A 22,886-nucleotide genomic window follows, 5' to 3' on the forward strand; every position below is an offset into this window, starting at 1 on the left:
CTTGTTTTCTTATCCATTCTGTTACCCTATGTCTTCTGATCGGAGCATTGAGTCCATTGACATTTAGAGTACTGAAAGATAGGAATTACTGCCATTATGTTTGTAGAGTTGGAGTTTCTGGTGATGTTTTCTGGTCCTTTCTAAGCTTTTGTTGCTTTTGGTATATATACATATATATATATATATATATATATATATATATATATATATATATATATATTTTTTTTTTTTTTTCATCTTTTCTCCCCTCAGAAAGTCCCCCTTAAAATTTCTTGCACGGGGCGCCTGGGGTCCGACTTCAGCCAGGTCACGATCTCGCGGTCCGTGAGTTCGAGCCCCGCGTCAGGCTCTGGGCTGATGGCTCAGAGCCTGGAGCCTGTTTCCGATTCTGTGTCTCCCTCTCTCTCTGCCCGTCCCCCATTCATGCTCTGTCTCTCTCTGTCCCAAAAATAAATAAATGTTGAAAAAAAATTAAAAAAAGACAATTTCTTGCAGGGCTGGTTTAGTGGTCACAAGCTCCTTTAATTTTTGTTTGTCTGGGAAACTTTTTATCTTTCCTTCTATTTTGAATGGCAGCCTTGCTGGAAAAATAATTTTGGCTGCACATTTTTTCTGATTCAGCACACTGAATATATCCTGCCACTCCTTTATGGCCTGCCAAGTTTGTGTGGGTACATCTGCTGCAAACCTGATCTGTCTTCCCTTGTAGGTTAGGGACTTTTTTTCCCTTGCTGCTTCATGATTCTCTCCTTGCCTGAGTATTTTGTGAATTTGACTGTGATATGCTTTGTTGATAGTCGCTTTTTGTTGAATCTAATGGGGGTCCTCTGGGACCTCTGGGTCCTCTAGAGGACCTCTGGTTCCTCTAGATTCCATTCCTCTGGGTCCTCTAGATTCCATTGTTGAATCTAATGGGGGTGCTTCCTGGATTTTGATGTCTGTACCTTTCCCCAGGTTAGGAAAGTTTTCTGCTATGATTTGCTCACATAACCTGTCTACCCCTATTTCTCTCTCTTTCTCTTCTGGGACCCCTATGATTCTGATTTTGTTCCTTTTTAATGAGTCACTGATTTCTCTAATTCTTAAATTGTGCTCTTTTGCCTTCATCTCCCTCTTTTCTTCCTCTTCATTATTCTCTATAAGTTTGTCCTCTATGTTCTGTTCTGCCTTGTCCATCCTTGCTGCTACTGCATCCATCCATGATTGCAGCTCAGTTATTTCTAATTTCATTCCGGCTATTTTTAATTTCATTCTGGCTATTTTTCACTTGTTTTATCTCTGCATAAAGGGATTCTAATCTATTTTCGACTCCAGCTAGTATTCTTATTATTGTGTATCGAAATTCTGGTTCAGACATCTTGCTTGTATCTGTGTTGGTTAAATCCCTGGCTGTTGTTTCTTCGTGCTCTTTCTTTTGGGGTGAATTCCTTCATTTTGTCATTTTGAAGGGAGGAAAGGAATTAATGAGGTAGAGAAACTGAAATTAAAATTTAAAAAATATTATAAATTAAACACACACACACACAAAAACTGAATAGATGATGCTAGATACTAGGTGTGTTTTGGTCTGGGTGTTGAAAGTGTTTTGACAGATTAGAGAAAAAAAATGGGGGGAGAGGAAAAAAAAGTAAATCACTTCAGAATTTGAAAAAAATGAATTCACTGAAGTAGACTAAAATGAGATGATGGGGGTAAAATAGAATTTGAAAAAATATACACAAAAGTAAAGAATATAGTAGAAAAAAAATTAAAGAAAAATATTTTTAAGAGAAATTAAAAATAATTATGAATTTTTTCGTTTTCTGTATTTAAGAAAAAAGAAATGAAAAAGAGAAAAAAGATAAAAAAATAAAAGAAGAAAAAATTGAAATCATTTGAAAATTTGAAAAAGTGAATACACTAAAGTAGACTAAAATAAAATGATGGAAGTAAAATAGAACTTGAAAATATTACATAACAGCACAAATATAGTAATAAAAATTAAATAAAAATATATATATTTTTTTAATTTTTTTTCAACGTTTTTTATTTATTTTTGGGACAGAGAGAGACAGAGCATGAACGGGGGAGGGGCAGAGAGAGAGGGAGACACAGAATCGGAAACCGGCTCCAGGCTCCGAGCCATCAGCCCAGGGCCTGACGCGGGGCTCGAACTCACGGACCGCGAGATCGTGACCTGGCTGAAGTCGGACGCTTAACCGACTGCGCCACCCAGGCGCCCCAAATAAAAATATTTTTAATAGAAATTTAAAGTAAAAATGAAATTTTTCTCATTTTGCATTCAAGAAAAAGAAAAGAAATTAAAATGAGAAAAAAAATTTAAAAAAAGGAAATTGTTTGAAAATTTGAAAAGGTGAGTACACCAAAGTAGACTAAAATAAAATGATGGAAATAAAGTAGAATTTGAAAAAATTTACACAAAGGTTAAAAATATAGTGATAAAAATAAAAGAAAGATATTTTTAATAAAATTGAAAATAAAAATGAATTTTTTCTCTTTCTGTATTTAAGAAAAAGAAAAGAATTGTGAAAGAGAAAGAGTAAAAAGAAAAATAAGGACAATTGAATAGATGAACCTGCTAACAGATTGAAGTAGGACTGAAATTGCTTTATTTCCCCTTCGAAGACAGTCTATGTAGCTCTTTGTAGTCCATATATTAAGCCAGTGATGAGACTTGTGTTCTTGAAGAGCTAAGTTGGCCCAAATGGGTGGGGTTCAGTGTAATAGCTCTGCTCTCCACTAGATGGCACTGGTAGCCTACTGGGGTGGATTGTTGTGGCACTTGTTGGTTTGTATGCACATTCGCGGGAGCGGTGAAAATGGCGCCACCCAGCCACCCAGTCTGTTCTCCCGGATCAGCAACCGCGCACTGGTCCTCTGTCTTCAGCTCTCATCCACTCCCCGCTTTTTCACTCTCTGTGACCAGACCCCAGGCAGAACCTCTCTCCCAAGTTTTGTCTCAGATGTGGCTATTTGCCCCAGCCCCTTACTTCTGAAGGACTACGGCTTTGACCCGGTCCACCCCTCTGTGGGAGGGTCTCACTGAGTAATGGCTGAAAGAGCAATGGCCAAATATTGGCTGCACCCAGGAAAGTCCACTGGACCCTGTTGTTGCCGGTGCCCCGAGACTGAGGTGAGGTGCCAGCCCGCCCCAGAAAAAGTTCACGAGACAGAGTAGCATTAGCGTTTCAGGGATTATGGAAAATCACAACACATATCTGGCACAAGGCTTCACCCTTAACGACCTTGCCCCAGCACCAGCGGATGTGGCCGCCTTCTGGGGTTTGCTGGGACCAGGTGGCTTCAACAGTCTCTACCAAATAAACCATAGAATACTTTAAATGCAGAGAACAATCTGAGGATTGTCTGAGGGGAGGTAGGTGGCAGGATGGCTAAATGGGTGATGGGCATTAAGGAAGACATTTGTTGGAATGAGCACTGAGTGGTATATGTAAGTGATGAATCACTGGGTTCTACTTCTAAAGCCAAGACTACACTGTTGTTAACTAATCTGAATTTATTTTTTTTTTTAATTTTTTTTTTCAACATTTATTTATTTTTGGGACAGAGAGAGACAGAGCATGAACGGGGGAGGGGCAGAGAGAGAGGGAGACACAGAATCGGAAACAGGCTCCAGGCTCTGAGCCATCAGCCCAGAGCCTGACGCGGGGCTCGAACTCACGGACCGCGAGATCAGTGACCTGGCTGAAGTCGGACGCTTAACCGACTGCACCACCCAGGCGCCCCGAATCTGAATTTAAATAAAAAAAAATACAGATTCGAACACATAAATGCACCCCGATATTTATAGCGACATTATCAGCCAAATTATGGAAAGAGCCCAAATGTCCATTGAATGATGAATCTATAAAGAAAAGGTACTCTCTATATACAATGTATTATTACTCAGCTATAAAAAAGAATGAAACCTTGCCATTTGCAGTGACATGGATGGAGGTATTTATTGCTAAACTAAATAAGTCAGAGAAAGATCACTACTGTATGATTTCATTCATATGTGGAATTTAAGAAATAGAACAAACAAACATAAGGGGAAAAAAGAGGAATAACAAGAAACGGACTCTTAACATTAGGAAACCAGTTGTTACAAGAGGGGAGGTTTTTTGGGGGGGATTGGTCTAATTGATGACAGGGACTAAGGAAGGCACTTGTGATGATCTTCGAGTGTTGTTTGTAAGTGTTGCATCACTAAATTGTACACTGGAAACTAATATTACACCGGATGTTAACTAACTGGATTTTAAATAAAAACTTGAAAGAGAAAAAGAAAAATTTAAAAATCTGAGCAAAACAAAAAGTTCCAGACAGATGTGTTAAAGAGCACTGTCATCCAAGCTTCTTGGAGTGAGGTAAGCCTATAACACATCCATGGCCAAAAAGGAAAACTGAACCAATGTGAGGTGCATGTGAACATTTGAAAAACTGGGTTTATGGTCTATGCACATTTTTGTATCCTAGTTTGTTTTTTTGTAACATTGTATCATGAACATTCCCCATATAATTAAAATATCTTTGACATCTCCAAAAATATTTATTATTAAAATCAGTGTCACTTTTGCCATAATCTGTTGGTTATGAGTGAGTCACTGGAACCAGCCCTGATTCAGCAGGAGGGAAACTGGCCCACACTTCTTTCTCCAACGAGTGTAAAAAGATGTGTGGCCATCATTAAATCCTCCATATGTGATGTTAATTTTTCTCCTTCATGATTTTTATTACTAAAATTGCTTTATGGCTGTTTTACTTTTGTTTCTATCTTCATCATTTTATTTTCCACTTCAACTCTCCAAAATGCCACCAACATGTATCAGAATCTCAGAGTCTGATTGGGAATCCACCTAAGACAGTAGGTGATCTGCACATAGCCTTTAGAGGGGACTCTTTTCCTCTGACATCACCATGTCTAGGTGCTTTCATTTGTTACTATCTAATTTGCCCCTCTACAATACCTTTCAAACTGTAATCTTGCTTTTTAAAAATTAATGAGCAGGCTTCATTTCTATTTCTTCAAGTACGTTCCATTTATTTAATTCCTCATGTGACTCTTATGAGACCAAATTTACATTGTGACATCCTTGCATACTCTCTCTTATCCACTTCCTCCTCCTCTTTTCTGTATCTTCTGACCATGATGTAACAGGACTACAAATTTCCTTGGCTTGATGCAGCTCATTAACATGCTACTCAGCTGCATTAATCTGCTATGCAGCTCATCCCGATTGCTTTATAGCAACTATTTTATAAAACAGTTCCTTTTTATAACTGCATGTCCAACATCATATTCGAAATATCTTTCATTAAGTCTCTGAGGGCATTTTGTCACTCTTCTCAAAGTAGGATATTTTGGTTTAATGACTGTTTCTATTAGATTCTTTCTTCTGTTTCATTGATCCTGTTATTGTTCATTTCTTTTCCTTTTTTGGGGTTTAATTTATTCTTCTTTATGTTGTTGTTTTTAGTGGTTGAATTTGGTCATTGTTTGGATACCTAGTATTTCAAATATAAGAATTTAATGCTTCATATATGTGTCCAGTACAGTTGACCCATGAACAACATGGATTTGAACTGTTGGGATTTCCCCTTATGGGATTTTTTTTAAACACAATACAGTACTGTAAATTATTTTCTCTCTTTATTTTTTGATTTTCTTAACATTTTCTTTTCTCTAGCACAGTTTATTGTAAGAATACAGTATATTATATATATAACATAAAAAATGAGTTAGTTGACTGGTTAGGTTATTGGCATGTCTTCATATTAACAGTAGCCAGTTAGTTGATACATTTTTGGGGAGTCAAGATCTATACATGAATGTTTTACTGTGTGGAGGATGGACACCTCTAATCCTCACAGTTTTCAACATTATTGTTTTAGTAGCATTTCAAAAATTTTCATACATTGTATTTTAATATTTTTTTCAGCTCAAAATTCTTTTTATTCTCTTTTTCAATTTCTTTGTCTCATGGATTGTTTAGAAGTATCTTGTTATGTTTCACATGTTTTGGTCTTATTCCAGAGATCACTTCACATTGATATGTAATTTCATTCCACTATAGTAAAAAATATACTTTGCATGAATTCTTTTAAGTGTATTGGGATTCATTTTATGACCCTGAATATGATATATTTTAGTAATGTTCAGTGTGCATTTGAAATATTATATATTCTAGGGGCGCCTGGGTGGCTCAGTCGGTTGAGCGTCCGACTTCGGCTCAGGTCACGATCTTGCAGCTTGTGAGTTCGAGCCCCGCGTCAGGCTCTGGGCTGATGGCTCAGAGCCTGGAGCCTGCTTCTGATTCTGTGTCTCCCTCTCTCTCTGCCCCTCCCCCATTCATGCTCTGTCTCTGTCTCAAAAATAAATAAACATTTAAAAAAATTAAAAAAAAAAAAGAAATATTATATATTCTACTGTTGTTTTTGGCTTTGAAACTCACTTTTTCTGGTATTATTATAGTTATCCCATTTTTATTTCCTTTTTTTTAATTTTTAATTTTAATTCCAGTATTGTTAACATACAGTGTTGTATTAGTGTCAGGTGTACAATATAGTGATTCAGCAATTCTACACATTACTCAATGTACATCATGATAAGTGTACTCTTTATCCCCATCGCCTATTTCACCCATGCCCCCACCCACCTCCCTTCTGGTAACCATCTGTTTGTTCTCTGTAGTTAAGAGTTCGTTTCTTGGATTGTCTCTCTCTCTCTCTTTTCTTTTCATTGGTGGTGTTTTTAGTGTTGTATATTATCCCATCCCTTTACTTTTAACACTTTGTGTTTACATGAGGTGCATTTTGTGTGGGCAGCATTTAAATAAGTTTTTTTTTTCAGTATGACAAGCTCTGTCTTAAATTGGGTAATTAGTTAATTTGTACTTATTTTGGTTTATGGTGTGGTTGGATTTACATATGTCATTTTGGCTTTTGTCCTCTGTTCCCTTTCGTCTCTTTTTCTTTCTTTTGGGTTAATTATTCTTTAAAACATTCCATCCCATATTACTTCTTTTCTTATGAGTATCAACTATTTGGGGGCTTGTTTTAGAGATTATAGTACGCATCTCTAATCACAGTCTATCTTCAAGTGATAACATATTATTTTGTGTATTATGTAATGACTTAACAATGTTCTAATTCCACTTTTTTCTTCCTGGCTTATGCTATTATTTTAATACATTTTACTTTTTTGTATGTTATACATTAAATGCTGCATTGTTGTTATTTTTGTGATAGACAATTAAAGGAATTTAAATAATTTAAAAAATCTTACATATGTACCCATGTAGTAACAAATTCTGATGCTTTTAATTCCTTTGTTTAGATCTATATTTACATCTGATAATATTTTCATTCTGGTTAAAGAAACTTACAAATGTTGTTTGTAGTGTGAGCCTACATTGAAAAATTATTTCAGTTTTTATATATTTAAAAAAGCATTTATCTGGGTTGCCTAGGTGGCTTAGTTGGTAGGCGTCCAACTTCAGTTCATGTCATGATCTCATGGTTCATGGGTCTGAGTCCTGCATCGAGCTCTTTGCTGACATTTCAGAGCCTGCAACCTGCTTCAGATTCTGTGTCTCCCCCTCTCTCTGCCCCTCCCCTGCTCACACTCTCTCAAAAATTAATAAATGTTAAAAAATTTAAAAAAATCTATCTGTTTTTAAGAGTATTACTGTGGGATATAGAATTGTAGTTTAACATCTTTTTTTATTCTTTCAGGTTTTTTTTTTTATTTTTTAATTTTTTTTCAACGTTTATTTATTTTTGGGACAGAGACAGAGCATGAACGGGGGAGGGGCAGAGAGAGAGAGGGAGACACAGAATCAGAAACAGGCTCCAGGCTCTGAGCCATCAGCCCAGAGCCCGACGCGGGGCTCGAACTCCTGGACCGCGAGATCGTGACCTGGCTGAAGTCGGACGCTTAACCGACTGCGCCACACAGGCGCCCCTTTATTCTTTCAGTTTTAAAGGTATTGCTCTATGGTTTTACTTGCATTGTTGTTTCTGATAAGAAATCTGCTTTCATCCTTTATTTAGATAATTTGTGATGTGTCTTTTCATCTGGCTTTATAATTTTTTTCTTTAATCATTACTTATGAACAGCTTGATTATGATATGTACCCCTAGTATAGCGTTATTCATGTTTCTTATTCTTGGGTTTCATTGAGCTTCCTAGAACTCTGAGTTTATAATTTTTACCAGATTGGGAAACTTGCAGCCATTATTTTTTCAAATATACTTTATGTCCCCCTTTTGTTAAGGTGGTGCCTTGACACTACAAAAATATCTTTGTGTACACTGACAGAACAGTGAATACATACATCAGAACTATTTCTCTACCCATTGTTCTAACTTTTTATTGATAAACTCACACATTTTTCAATGGACCACATGGGCCCAAAAAATTTTGTACTTCATTTTACACATTAAATTGTTTAGACAGACAAGGGCCCCACACTTCTACAGGTAACCTTGAATAAAATTGAGTATCACTTTTTAATTGATCACAGTTTATGTTGAGGTGCTTTCTTCTGTGAATCTTTTATTTTTTCTTATCCACTGAACACTACTTTGTGTGAATCCATGTTAATCTCTTGATACCAGAAGGTAAAGGTGATATGGAGCGCTTCCGGGTTTTTTGGTGGGCTTTCTTATGTTCTTGCTCTGTTTTCTTTCCCTTGGCCATTCCATCTCCTTCCATTGCTTCAATGAGGATATGTAGTCAGTTCTCACATGTACATCTCTTTTTCTTCCAAGAGCAAATCTTATTTGAGTGTGATACCTGTAAGTCTATACACTTCCATTTGAATATCTCAAGTGTATTCAAATTCAAAGTTCCTAAAAATATACTTTTGCTCTTATGACTAAGCTCCTGTCTGTCCTATAGTGCTCAGACCATGGAATGTGGATGAAATATGGTCTCCCTCACTCTTGAAGTCTAATATAAAAACCCAGAGAAAAAGTACCATGTCTGAATTATATTCCTAGTAACTAGCATACAATTAATCATTTATTCAGCATTTATTTAATCATTAATTTTACAAACATTTGTGGGTCTCTACCATAAGCCAAACACTGTGCCTTTCTACTCCTTAAATTTTAATGAATGTCAATGGACTAAACAAGTAAATGAGGAACTTTTATGGTCATTAGGCAGTGACAAATGCTGTGAAGAACAGTGAAATAGAGAAGATGTTGGGACATCATCTGTGCTTTGGGGGAATATTGTTAGGTACTATTTTAAATACTGTGGTCAGAGAGACCCATTGGGTGCGAGGGAAGGAGTTATGTGGACAGAGGAACAATAAGCAAATAGTTCCAGAGATGGAAGTGTGGTTCATGTTTTTGAGAAGCTGTTAGAGAGGCAGTTCTTACCAAAGGACTTAAGGACAAGGTCAGGTAGGTAAAGGAGGGCCATATCCTTAGTCTCTTCAGAAAACCATGGTGGGTAAGAAGTGTGATGTGACTGTGGGTAAAGGGGAAACCATATAGTTTTTATCATCAGGCATGTCCCATGAGAATATTAGAACTATATGTCTATCTCCCAGTCCCTGCCTACTGATTGTATTTTTGAGTTCTTGGTTGAGAAAAACCAAGCAAGAGCATGATTACTTTCTGTTCTCTCTTGCCCTCCTCAGTAATTTCCTAATCCCCTCTTTAATCTCCTGAGTTCGTACCCCATAGACAATGGGGTTGAGAGCTGCAGGAATTACATGGTGTAACACATTAAGTAAGACAGGGATATCAGGGGAAATTTTTTTCTTGGCAATGTGGGTAAAAACAAAAACCAGCAGGATGGTGCTGAAAAAGAGGATGAGGATGAAGTGAGAGCCACAAGTGCTCAGAGCTTTGGCAGCTGCCCCTTTTGTCTTGAGTCTAAGAACGGCTCGTAGGATGAAGGTATAGGAGAAGATGATGAGAATGAGGTCAGAGCCCAGTAGAGTCCAGGCCACAACTAAATGGTAAATTCTGTTAAAGCCAATGTTATCACAGGAGAGCTTGGACACAGAGAGATTGGCACACATACAGTTCTCAATTATATTTTTTCCACAATAATGGAGCCGGGCAGAGAGGATGGGAATGAACATAGTAAGAAGTGCATTTCTGGCCAAAATAAAAATGGCAGCCTTGGCTACAAAATGATCAGTGATGATGGATGGATACCTCAGTGGGTGGCAGATGGCTACATAGCGGTCATAGGCCATGACCATGAATGTGCAGGACTCCATGCCAAAGAAGCAATTCATGATGTACATCTGGAGGAAGCAGGCATAGAAGCTGATGGACTTGAGGTCAAACCAGAAGATGGCCAGAATCTTGGGGATGACGGTGAGGCAAAGCACAATGTCCAGTAGGGAGAGGAAGCTGAGCAGGTAGTACATGGGCTCATGTAGAGAGACCTCCATCCGAATGGTGATCAAGAGAATACCATTGGCCCCCATAGCCAGGAGGAGGAGGAGGCTGAGTGGCAGGGACAACCAGAGCTTCCAGCTGGGGGACCTGACAAAACAATTCAGGAGGAAGTCTGAAATCTCAAAGGAGATGGTGCCATTTTGATTCACTGTCATATTTTGTCATATATTTCTACAGCTTCCTTTTAGTGATCTGTAAAAATTAGGATTAAATTAGCTACTGGTTTAGGACACATGAATTTAGAACAATTTGCTTCACCTAGGTAAATCTTGTGATTCCTAGCAGGTCATCCAGACCCATGTGAATTTATCTATTTATCATTTGTGCCATGTTACTCAGATATTCTCATCACTAAACAATATAGAAGACTGAAGTAACATGATTTATTTATACATGTTTGATTTTTTTCAGGTTTTTAAAAATAGAATTGTCATTTCTTTGAAGAAACACAGAGCAGGGGGAAATTGCTCAGATGAGCAATTACTTTGTTTCAGATGAGTCTCTAAATTTGTGCTTGTAAATTTCTTCCTTTTTGTTTTTTGTTTTGTGACCCCAAGGGTTACCATATGATAAACATATGGTTTGTCTACACAAAGGTTAAGGAGCAGAACCTGGCTCAGGTAGGGACTCAGATACATGACTGTCTCTCATGCACCCTTATGTACATACAATTCTTGGTCAGGCTTCCAGAAATCTGGAATAATTCTTTCTCTTGCACTTAGTACTCTGACTCCTGCTTCCACTGCTCTGAGTATAATTTTCTTCTTAGTTTCTTTTCATGTTGTGTCTATTATTGTTGTTTTCTATATTATTATTATTATTATTATTAGTAGTAGTAGTAGTAGTAGTAGTAGTTGTTGTAGGGACCACTGAACTCCAGTGACTCCCAGAGAACTTTAAACAACTCTCCTAAACATTGTTTAGGACATTATTGTGTGCATCCAGTGACAGATACCTCAGTGATCATCTGGGCATAATTCTCTGTTTTTACAGCATAGCTTTAGAGATTCTTTAGATTGAGCTTAAACTGAGGAACCACTGTCTTACTCCCACTGACCCCAGTTGTGGTCTCTGTCTTCAACCTCTAATGTTATTTAGATTAAATTTAATTCCTCCCCCATGATTCAAGCATTTGTGGGCAGATTGTTTGCCATAAAGCCACTACATTTTAGCGTGTACAGTTGAAAACTCCGAATCATCTAAAGTAAGCGCCAGATGATGCACTCTCCAGGCTTCCTACCCCCATCCCCATTCATCTCCTATGGACAAATTCCTGCCCCTCTGCATCTCTGGCAGCATCCAGAAAAATACGTAAAAAGGCAAGAGAACAGCAAAAGGGAAGGTTCCAGAGTACAGTTTCTCACACGTGCCTCCTGATCTGAGACAGCATGCGGTCTCTCCTATCCTGTTTTCGCACTACTTTTACAGTAGTGACTCAGGAATGGAACGGAGCACAGATCTGGACTAAAGAGAAATATCTCCCCCCACCATGCCCAGTGTTCTGCCTACTCCTGGTATAGCTGCCCCTCAGGCACCCTCTATCCAGACTCACTTACAGAGGATGTGAGCAGGGGTCTGGCTCCACTGATATTGGAGTTCCGGCTAGTTCCTGAAATAGCTGGGTGTAGTTATAACTCCAGAGCATCAGGGACTTTGCCCTCAGGGAACTTCTCCATCCCCATTTCCCTGTGCTTAAAAGGCCCTCCTGGGAGACAAGCAGGCAGGTAGGAGAAGAAACTGTTTTTCTTTCTCTCTAAAAGGAAGGAGCTCTGGTAATCCAGCCCAACATTGACTGCGTCCTGTAGGCAGTTAGTCTCCTGGGACTCGGGGTCTTATATCCATCCATCCATCCATCCATCCATCCATCCATCCATCCACGTTCACACTCGTTTGCACAGGCACACTGGTGTCCTCCATGGGTCTAATAATCTCACTCAGAAGTTCCAATGGGCTTCCTGCAGCCCATTGTCAGATAGGTGCCTCCCAAACCATGCTATTAAATGGACTGATGTAAATTTATAATGACTTTCATCACGGCGTTATAATGATAAGAATGCAAGAGTAACTTGGAAAAAATATTCCTAAGAAAATGCAATGTGTTTTTAAAAGAGAGAGTCCTATCATGATTTTTGCTGTAATGGAAGATTTTTCAAATGGGATGTGTATACAACTGTATACTAGGAAACAGGAGTCGTTTCTATTTCATTTTGAGCCTCATGTGAATTATTCCCATCCTCAAATTATGGGAGCAAGCATCATCAGTTTGTTTTTTCTTTCTTACGTTTCAGTTTAAAAACTTGATTGTAGTTGACACACAACATTGCGTTAGTTTCAGGTGTACAACATGGTGATTCGACAAGTGTATACAGTTAGGTTATACTGCACTCACCACAGGTATAGCTACCATCCATCACCATATAACGCAAGTACAGTAGCATTGACCGTGTTCCCTGGGCTGTGCTGTCAGCATCAGTTTCTTTAAAGGTCTTCTTTTACTCTGTTTTTATTTCCCTGTCTCCTGCATATCTCAACCTCACCCAATATCTTCTCTTTAGAAAAGTGAAAGCTCCAGTGTGTTTAAAATATGTCTTTCTAATTAATCTTAGGAATACTTAAATATGCTTATATGTTCACCTATGGAAAGATGAATGGATTGAATTTTATAAATATAGTGGATCATAAATCTGATGTTATTCTTTGTTTTCACTCAACAGTAAATCATGAACAACTATCCCTGTTACTCTTGTAAGTCCACTTCATTCTTTTTGATTTCGGTTTAATTACAATTATGTACTTTTCTTTTTTTATGTAAATGATCTACACCCAAATCATCAATAATTTATTCTTTTTTTTTTTAGTTGTGAGCATTATTTATTTTTCTTTTAATTTTTTAAAAATTTACATCCAAATTAGCATATAGTGCAACAATGATTTCAGGAGTAGATTCCTTAGTGCCCATTACCCATTTAGCACATCCCGCCTCCCACACCTCCTCTAGTAACTCTGTTTGTTCTCCATTTTCATGAGTCTCTTATGCTTTGTCCCCCTCCCTGTTTTTATATTATTTTTGTTTCCCTTCCCTTATGTTCATCTGTTTTGTCTCTTAAAGTCCTCATATGAGTGAAGTCATATGATATTTGTCTTTCTCTGACTGACTAATTTCACTTAGCATAATACCCTCCAGTTCCATCCACGTAGTTGCAAATGGCAAGATTTCATTCTTTTTGATTGCCAAGGATTACTCCATTGTATATATATACCACATCTTCTTTATCCATTCATCCATCAGTGGACATTTGGGCTCTTTCCATACTTTGGCTATTGTTGATAGTGCTGCTATAAACATGGGGGTGCATGTGTCCCTTCGAAACAGCACACCTGTATCCTGTGGATAAATGCCTAGTAGTGCAATTGCTGGGTTGCAGGTAGTTCTATTTTTAGTTTTTTGAGGAACCTCCATACTGTTTTCCAGAGTGGCTGCACCAACTTGCATTCCCACCAACAATGCAAAAGAGATCCTCTTTCTCTGCATCCTAGCCAACATCGTTGTTGCCTGAGTTGTTAATGTTCGCCATTCTGACAAGTGTGAGGTGGTATCTCATTGTGGTTTTGATTTGTATTTCCCTGATGATGAGTGATGTGGAGCATTTTTTCATGTGTCCGTTGGCCATATGGATGTCTTCCTTGGAGAAGTGTCTATTCATGTCTTTTGCCCATTTCTTCACTGGATGATTTGTTTTTTGGGTGTTGAGTTTCATAAGTTCTTTATAGATTTTGGATACTAACCCTTTATCTGATATGTCATTTGCAAATATCTCCTCCTATTCTGTCAGTTGCCTTTTAGTTTTGCTGATTGTTTCTTTCGCTGTGCAGAAGCTTTTTATTTTAATGAGGTCCCAGTAGTTCATTTTGGCTATGTTTCCCTTGCCTCCAGAGGCGTGTTGAGTAAGAAGGTGCTGCGGCCAAGTCAAAACCCTCTTCAAGGGTTTTGATGGCTTCCTGTCTTACATTGAGGTCTTTCATCCATTTTGAGTTTATTTTTGTGTTTGGTGTAAGAAAGTGGTCCAGGTTCATTCTTCTGCATGTCGCTGTCCAGTTTTCTCAGCACCAGTTGCTGAAAGACTGTCTTTACTCCATTGGATATTCTTTTCTGCTTTGTCAAAGATTAGTTGGCCATACGTTTGTGGGTCCATTTCTGGGTTCTCTATTCTGTTCCATTGATCTGAGTGTCTGTTCTTGTGCCAGTACCATACTCTCTGGATGATTACCTCTTTGTTGTAGTTTGAAGTCCTGGATTGTGATGCCTCCTGCTTTGGTTTTCTTTTTCAAGATTGCTTTGGCTATTCGGGGTCTTTTCTGGTTCCATACAAATTTTAGGATTATTTGTTCTAGCTCTGTGAAGAATGCTGGTGTTATTTTGATAGGGGTTGCATTGAATATGTAAATTGCTTTGGGTAGTATCGACATTTTCACAATATGTTTCTCCTATCCAGGAGCATGGAATCTTTTTCCATTTTTTGTGTCTTATCCAATCTCTTTCATAATCTTTCTATAGTTTTCATTGTATAGATTTTTCACGTCCTTGGTTAGATTTATTCCTAGGTATTTTATGGGTGTTGGTGCAGTTGGAACTGGGATCAATTCCTTGATTTCTCTGTCGCTTCATTGTTGGTGTATAGGAATGCAACCGATTTCTCTGCATTGATTTTATATCCTGCAACTTTGCTGAATTCATGAATCAGTTCTAGCAGTTTTTTGTTTTTTTTTTTGGAATCGTTAGGGTTTTCCATATAGAGTATCATGTCATCTGCGAAGAGTGAAAGTTTGACCTCCTCCTGGCCAATTTGGATGCCTTTTATTTCTTTGTGTTTTCTGATTGTTGAGGCTAAGATTTCCAATGCTATATTGAATAACATTGGCAAGAGTGGATATCCCTGTCTTGTTCCTGACCCTAGGGGGAAAGCTCTCAATTTTTCCCCATTGAGGATGTTATTAGCATTGGGTCGTTCATATATGGCTTTTATGATCTTCAGATATGATCCCTCTATCCCTACTTTCTTGAGGGTTTTTATCAAGAAAGGATGCTGTATTTTGTCAAATGCTTTCTCTGCATCTATTGAGAAGATTATATGGTTCTTGTCCTTTCTTTTATTGATGTGATGAATCACGTTAATTGTTTTGTGGATATTGAACCAGTCCTGCATCCCAGGTATAAATCCCACTTGGTCATGGTAAATAATTTTTTAATGTATTGTTGGAGCCGGTTGGTTAATATCTTGTTGAGGATTTTTGCCTCTATGTTCATCAAGGAAATTGGTCTATAGTTCTTATTCGTGGGGACTCTGGTTTTGGAATCTAGTGAATGCTGGCTTCATAGAATGGGTTTGGAAGTTTTCATTCCATTTCTATTTTTTGGGAACAGCTTCAAGAGAATAGATGTTAACTCTTCATTAAATGTTTCATAGAATTCCCATGGATAGCCATCTGGCCCTGGACTCTGGTTTTTTGGATTTATGATTACTGCTTCGATTTCCTTACTGGTTATGGATCTGTTAAAATTTTCTATTTCTTTCTGTTTTAAGTTTGGTAGTGTATATGTTTCTAGGAATTTGTCCATTTCTTCCAGATTGCCATTTTATTGACATATAATTTCTCATATTGGTGCTCATATAATTTCTGTTATTATTGTTTATATTTCTGCTGTATTGGTTGTCATCTTTCCTCTTTCATTCTTGATTTTATTTATTTTGGTCCTTTCCTTTTTCTTTTTGATCAAAGTGGCTAGTGGTTTATCAACTTTGTTAATTCATTCAAAGAACCAGCTTCTGGTTTCATTGATGTGTTCTACTATTTTGTTTTGTTTTGGTTTGGTTTGGTTTGGTTTCAATAGCATCAATTTCTGCTCTCTTTTTTATTATTTCCTGTCTTCTGCTGGTTTGGGGTTTTATTTGCTGTTCTTTTTCCAGCTCTTTAAGGTCAGGTTATGTTTTGTGTCTGAGATCTTTCTTCCTTCTTTAGGAAGGCCTGGATTGCTATATAGTTTCCTCTTATGACTGCCTGTGCTGTATCCCAGAGGTTTTGGGTTGTGGTGTTATCATTTCCATTGGCTTGCATACACTTTTAAATTTCCTCTTTAAATTCTTGGTAGCCCATTTGTTCTTTAGTAGGATGTTCTTCAGTCTCCAAGTATTTGTTACCTTTCCAAATTTTTTCTTGTGGTTGATTTCGAGTTTATAGCATTGTGGTCTGAAAATATGCACGGTATGATCTTGGTCTTTTTGTGTTTGCTGAGGCCTGATTTGTGTCCTAGTATATGGTCTATTTTGGAGAACGTTCCATGTGCACTGGAGAGTAATGTGTATTCCCCTGCTTTATGATGAAATGTTCTGAATATATCTGCTAAGTCCATCTGGTCCAGTGTGTCATTCACAGCCATTATTTGCTTGTTGATTTTTTTGATTAGATGATGTGTCCATTGCTATGAGTGGGGTGTTGAAGTCTCTCTCTTACTATTGTGGTGTTACTATCGATGAGTTTCTTTATGTTTGTGATTAACTGATTAATATATTTGGGTGCTCCACATTTGGCGCATAAATATTTACAATTGTTAGGTCTTCTTGGTGGATAGCCCCTTGATTATGATATAATGCCCTTCTGCATCTCTTGATACAGTCTTTCTTTTAATGTCTAGATTGTCTGATATAAGTATGGCTACTCAGGCTTTCTTTTGTTGACGATTAGCATGATAGATGGTTCTCCATCCCCTTACATTCAATCTGAAGATGTCTTTAGGTCTAAAGTGGGTCTCTTGTAAACAGCATATAGATAGATCTTATTTTCTTAACCATTATGTTACCCTATGTCTTTCAATTGGAACATTGAGTCCATTGATGTTTAGAGTGAATACGGAAAGTTACGAATTTATGGCCATTATGTTGCCTGTAGAGTTGGAGTTTCTGATGGTGTTCTCTGGTCCTTTCTAAGCTTTGATGCTTTTGGTATGCATATCTTGGTATGTTGCAAGTTTCAAAATGGTGTCTCTTGGTGTTGACATGTTTTTGTTGACTTTTAGGGGAGTTCTCTGTGCCTCTTGGACTTGAATGCCTGTTTCTTTCTTCAGATTGGGGATGTTCTCAGCTCTAATTTTTTTCAAATAAAACTTTGGTCTCTTTTTCATGCTATTCTGTAACTCCTATCGCACAGGTACTGTTGTGCTTAAGGAACCACTGAGTTTCCCAAGTCTATGTTTGTGATCTAATAGTTTTCTTTCCCTCTTCTTTTCAGCTTCAGTATTTTCCATAGTTTTATCTTCTGTATCACCTATTTATTTTTCTGCTTCTTCAATCATCATTATGATTACATCCAGTCAGTTTTGCATCTCAGGTATAGAATTTTTTATTTTGGCCCGACTAGTTTTTAGGTCTTTTATCTCTGCAGCAGGGGCTTCTCTGGTGTCTTCTATGTATTTTTCAAGCCCAGCAAGGATTCTCACAACTGTTGTTCTAAATTCTTGTTCAGATTGCTTCTGAACTGTTTTGCTTCTACCTGTTTTGAGCCAATCCCTATTTGTGGTTTCTTCTTGATCTTTATTTTGGGGAGAATTCTTCCATCTTGTCATTTTGTCTAGGTTTCTCTTTTGCATGTTATGAAAGCTTGTTCATGTTTATGGCTCCTGAGAATAATGGTATATTAAGAGGCAGTCATAGAGTGTCCAGGGCCTAGCACTTCAGAAAGTATTTCTGGTGTTATCTGTGTACACTCTGCTATTGTGATTTGTTTGCTCTTTCCCCCGAATCAGTCCTCTGCAGAGTTCCTCCTTGCTTACACTGGGGGGTTTTGGGACCTTTAACTAGGTGTGGCTTGATTTGTTTGTTAAAATAATCCTGATTTGAAAAAAAAAAGCCTGATCCAAAAAAATGGAAAAAGAACAAAAAACCTGAACAAACAAAAATCTATAAGCCTGATTCCAAAGAAAAATAAAGAAAGAAAGAAAAAAATAAGACTAATCCAAAAATCTGATAAAAGGACACCAAAAACCCCCAAACAAATGAACGAAAAACTATAAGCCTGATTAAAGAGAAAGAGAGAGAGAGAGAGAGAGAGAGAGAGAGAGGAGAAAAGAATAAATTAAAAAAAAAAAGCTTGCTCCTATTTCCTCCAGAGCTGAAGAACTGAAGCTGAGACTTTGGAGAACTCTATGATCAGTAGACTTCATGCATGCGGGGGTGCCTGTGTTGGTCCTGTGGGTGAGAGGCCCATTGCACTGGCTCATAGTCAGACCTGCCCTTGTAAAGATGTCCTGCAGGGCACATCGGGGCAGGGTTTGGTGTGACTTCAGCTTCCACTGGAGGTGCTGTGCTGCTCACTGAAGTCCAACCACACTGGTGGGGGTGGGGGGAGATGGTGTCACCCTGCTCTTTCTTCCCTGGGGTGGGGAGCTCATGCCTTTCACTGATCAGAGAGCCCTCACAGACAAGCAAACAATCTCCCCTCCTGTGTCTCAAACCTCCATTAGATCCTTGCCCTCAACCCATCTGTGCCTGGGCTGTTGACATGGCTGGCATGACAGCTCTCCTATGTTTTATCTCTGGTGCGTGTCCGGATTTTATAACTCCAAATCTTAAAGGACCTGGCAAGATACAGACCCACTGCCCTCTTCCCAAGGTGAACCTCACAGTGCTGCACCTGGTGCTGTTCTGTCCCAGAAAGGCAGTCGCACTGCTGCGCAGGTGCCTGGAGTTTATGGTGAAGCAGAGCATCTGCCTGTGTCTTTGTCACCTGCTGTTAAGACTGATCATAGGCTCCAGCTGTGTCTTTTGTCCTTGTAGAGTCAATATACCCTCTTCCAAATGCAGTCCAGGAAGGGGAACCTGCGACCCAGAGGATCCCCATCCCATGGTGTCAGCTATCTGCTCCCAGGCCTCAGGCCTCCTCTTCTGAAGCACTGTGACCCACCTGAATTGACTCCAGGGAATGGTAAGGACTTCCAAAACCTAGGAATTTGATCTCTACTTTTTGCAAGAACTTTCTGGAGTTCTTCCCAGTCCCCCAGACAGCGGTTTTGGGGGAGTGCTTTTCTTGCATTAACCTGATGTGATGCTGCCTGTCTCCCATCTCTCCTCATCTCAAAAAGAGCTCCCTACCCTCCATGGCACCATGGCTTTTCTCTCCCCCAATTCCTGTGTCCACACCTCATACCTGCCTGGTTCTCTCTCTCAAACTATGCAGACTGTTCTCCCAGTCCTCAAATTGATTTACTAGGTGTTCAAAATTTGAAGTTGATCTAGCTGTGTTCAAGGGATGAGCAAGCCCTGGGTCCCTCAGCTACTCCAGCTTAACTCCTCCAATGTCTGTTACTTCTTCAACCACAGACATTTGCTATGTGGATGTGATTAGAACCCATTCATGGCTTCTTTTACTCTATATGGCAGAATAGCTGCAACAGAAACTACATGGCCTTAAAAATCTGGGCTTTTGAAAGAAAATTTCTACTGTTCTCAGTGCTAGTGTTTAATATATGCATCTTTCTATTATCAGTCAGCCTTCAGATAATATTATTCTATTTCATATATAAGATATGAATTTATAAAGGTTTATTTCCATTTGACCCCTCCATATCATTCTTTGATTTTTACCACACATTTTATTTCTACATAGTTTATAAACTCTAATACATTGTCACTATGTTTTTCTCCCCTACTTCCTCTCTGTCTATGCTTTCAATGACCAAGTATATGAATACTAGACTGGTTAATATTATATCTGTCATCAGGTCACTCTACTTTTTTTTTCAGCATTATTTCTCTATGTTTTTTAGTTTAAATAGTTTACATCTCTATACCTTTAAATTCTTTGTTTTTTTCCCCCTATACTGTCAAATCTGCTATCAAAGTCTGTGTACAGGCAGCACCAGTTTTAAGAATTGAAACATTGACTATATCATACATTGCAAGTACCCCCATATTCATATATACAAAATAGAGCTCACAAAATTCAAGCAAGATTTAAATTACACAAAAAGGAAAATATAAACAAGTACTTTTGTAATTACAAGACATTTGAAAACTCTCACTGACAAAGGACAATGTGTCCTGCATCCTGGAATTAGATAGCTACTTTATTCCTAGGTTTTAGTGTGTGCAGTCAGATCTAATATTCTATGACTTGTCTCAGCTTTCCCCCATGTGGCATCTAATTTAAGCATGCTGGGTTCATAGTATAATTATTTGAATAATATTTTGGAAGTTAGAGGTCTTAGCATTGAATTATCATTTCTATTAGACTGTACTGTGATACATTTTCTCTGGATTGTGCCTGGTTCTGATGAAGGGAATCCTGTTTTTCAGCCCCAATTTCCTCTGTATAACTTTGTGTTTTTTTTTTTTTTTCATTTTTTTCATTTTATTTATTTATTTTTGAAATTTATTGTCAAATTGGTTTCCATACAACACCCAGTGCTCATCCCAAAAGGTGCCCTCCTCAATACCCATCACCCACCCTCCCCTCCCTCCCACCCGCCATCAACCCTCAGTTTGTTCTCAGTTTTTAAGAGTCTCTTATGCTTTGGCTCTCTCCCACTCTAACCTCTTTTTTTTTTCCTTCACCTTCCCCATGGGTTTCTGTTAAGTTTCTCAGGATCCACATAAGAGTGAAACCATATGGTATCTGTCTTTCTCTGTATGGCTTATTTCACTTAGCATAACACTCTCCAGTTCCATCCACGTTGCTACAGAGGGCCATATTTCATTCTTTCTCATTGACACATAGTACTCCATTGTGTATATAAACCACAATTTCTTTATCCATTCATCAGTTGATGGATATTTAGGCTCTTTCCATAATTTGGCTATTGTTGAGAGTGCTTGTATAGCTTCGGTTTATAGGATTGTGTTACTTCCTTGGCTCAAACTCAAGTTCCTAATGCAATATTCTGCCTAGTCCTTCAAATCCTATTCCGTATTTGGGTCCTGACTTTTTGCCAAGTGGCCACTGCCACTTAGACCTCTACCTTAGCTTCTCTTTGGCTATGTCTTTCCTACATATTGACATTTCCCTTTGCTTCTTGGACTTCTTCCTCCAGGCACAGACCGTTTGCACTTATAAACATGGACCTTGACTGTCCTGCTCATTACTGCAACCCCAGCACCATAACAAAGATGTCTATATTAGATATCAATGAATATTTTGCAGATAATATAATATGGACTGTTGGCCTGAAGGGCCATTACCTTTCTCTGTTGTGCTCTGCATTGTTCTTCTGGCACAATTTCTGGTGTCAGCTGTGTCTGCCCCCAAAGATTTGTCTCACTTTCTCTGCACGTTGAAGGAAGGGTCCAATTGTGGGTAATAAGTAAGTAAACTGAAAAGTCTCACGACAAAATCTGAGCTGTAACATTTTGTGGATATGGGTATTAGGTTTTAAGAGACTGTTTTTCCTACTCATATGTTTTACTGAGTAATTATACCATTTTCACTATTAAGCATTTCATATAAAATATACTTTATTAAAATAATAGAGTTGAAAATAACTAATTTAAAATACTCATACATATGTACCTGTAAATAGTGTTATGAGTAGTTTAAGTAATGACAGAGTATGATTATTAACATCTAACTTTTGATAAACCTTTGACACTATCATCTGTTGCTTCCCCTAGCACTAATATTCCTGTCTTACCATCAGTAAAGTCTTTATTTACATTTTTTTCTTAGCTTCTGTAACTTCCAAGGTTTACATATGACTTTCTTTTTTTCTTTATTTCTCTTTCTTTCTTTCTTTCTTTCTTTCTTTCTTTCTTTCTTTCTTTCTCTCTTTTTGAGAGAGAGAGAGAGAGAGAATGGCAGAAGGAAAGGGAGAGAGAAAGTCGCAAGCAGGCTCTGCACTGTCAGCACAGTGTTTGATGCAGGGCTTGATGCCAGAAACTGTGAGATCATGACCTGAGCCAAAATCAAGAGGAGGATGCTTAACCAACTGAGCCACCCCGGTGGCCCTATATGGTTGTATTTCAAATCTGTTGCTCCAGGATTTGAGGACTGTGTATTGTAAAAAGCAATAGATGGGTTTTCTCTTACTTTACCCTTCTCACACTGGTCTTTAAGACATAAGCACTCATGTAATGCAAGATTTTAAGACAGGGAAATCATTATTCATCCTCTAAAACACTGGCTTCCTTTCCTCCATATGGAAAAACATAAAAAAAAAAATAAAGTCACAGCCAAGAAGAAACAATATTGTTTTAATTCTTTTCCAAGAAGGATACATTTTCCCTCAGTTCAATTGCTCTCCTACCCATTTTTCATTTGCCTTTTGAAGCTGTATGTCTAGTGCTGAACTGATCCATATATTACCTACTAGTCACATGTGGCTGTTGAGCACCTGAAACTCAGTTGTCCTGACTGAAATATGCCATAAATGTAAAATACATACTGGATTTCAAAGACCTGGAATACCTAAA

General features: G+C 38.1%; 2 protein-coding genes across 3 annotated transcripts in view; one reads left to right on the forward strand and one right to left on the reverse strand.

The window, feature by feature from the left end:
- Nucleotides 1–22,886, forward strand: part of LOC147576692 (olfactory receptor 52L1) — a 455,531-nt gene that overhangs the window by 268,532 nt on the left and 164,113 nt on the right. The gene's annotated exons all lie outside the window — the stretch shown is intronic.
- Nucleotides 9,627–10,586, reverse strand: LOC112865239 (olfactory receptor 56A3-like). Its single transcript, XM_025928277.2, has one exon. The coding sequence runs from the start codon at nucleotides 10,584–10,586 to the stop codon at nucleotides 9,627–9,629; it is 960 nt and encodes a 319-aa protein (XP_025784062.2).

Source organism: Puma concolor, chromosome D1, assembly GCF_028749965.1.
Source record: "Puma concolor isolate L17-30 chromosome D1, mPumCon1.1.hap2, whole genome shotgun sequence".
In the NCBI taxonomy this organism is placed as follows: Eukaryota; Metazoa; Chordata; class Mammalia; order Carnivora; family Felidae; genus Puma; species Puma concolor.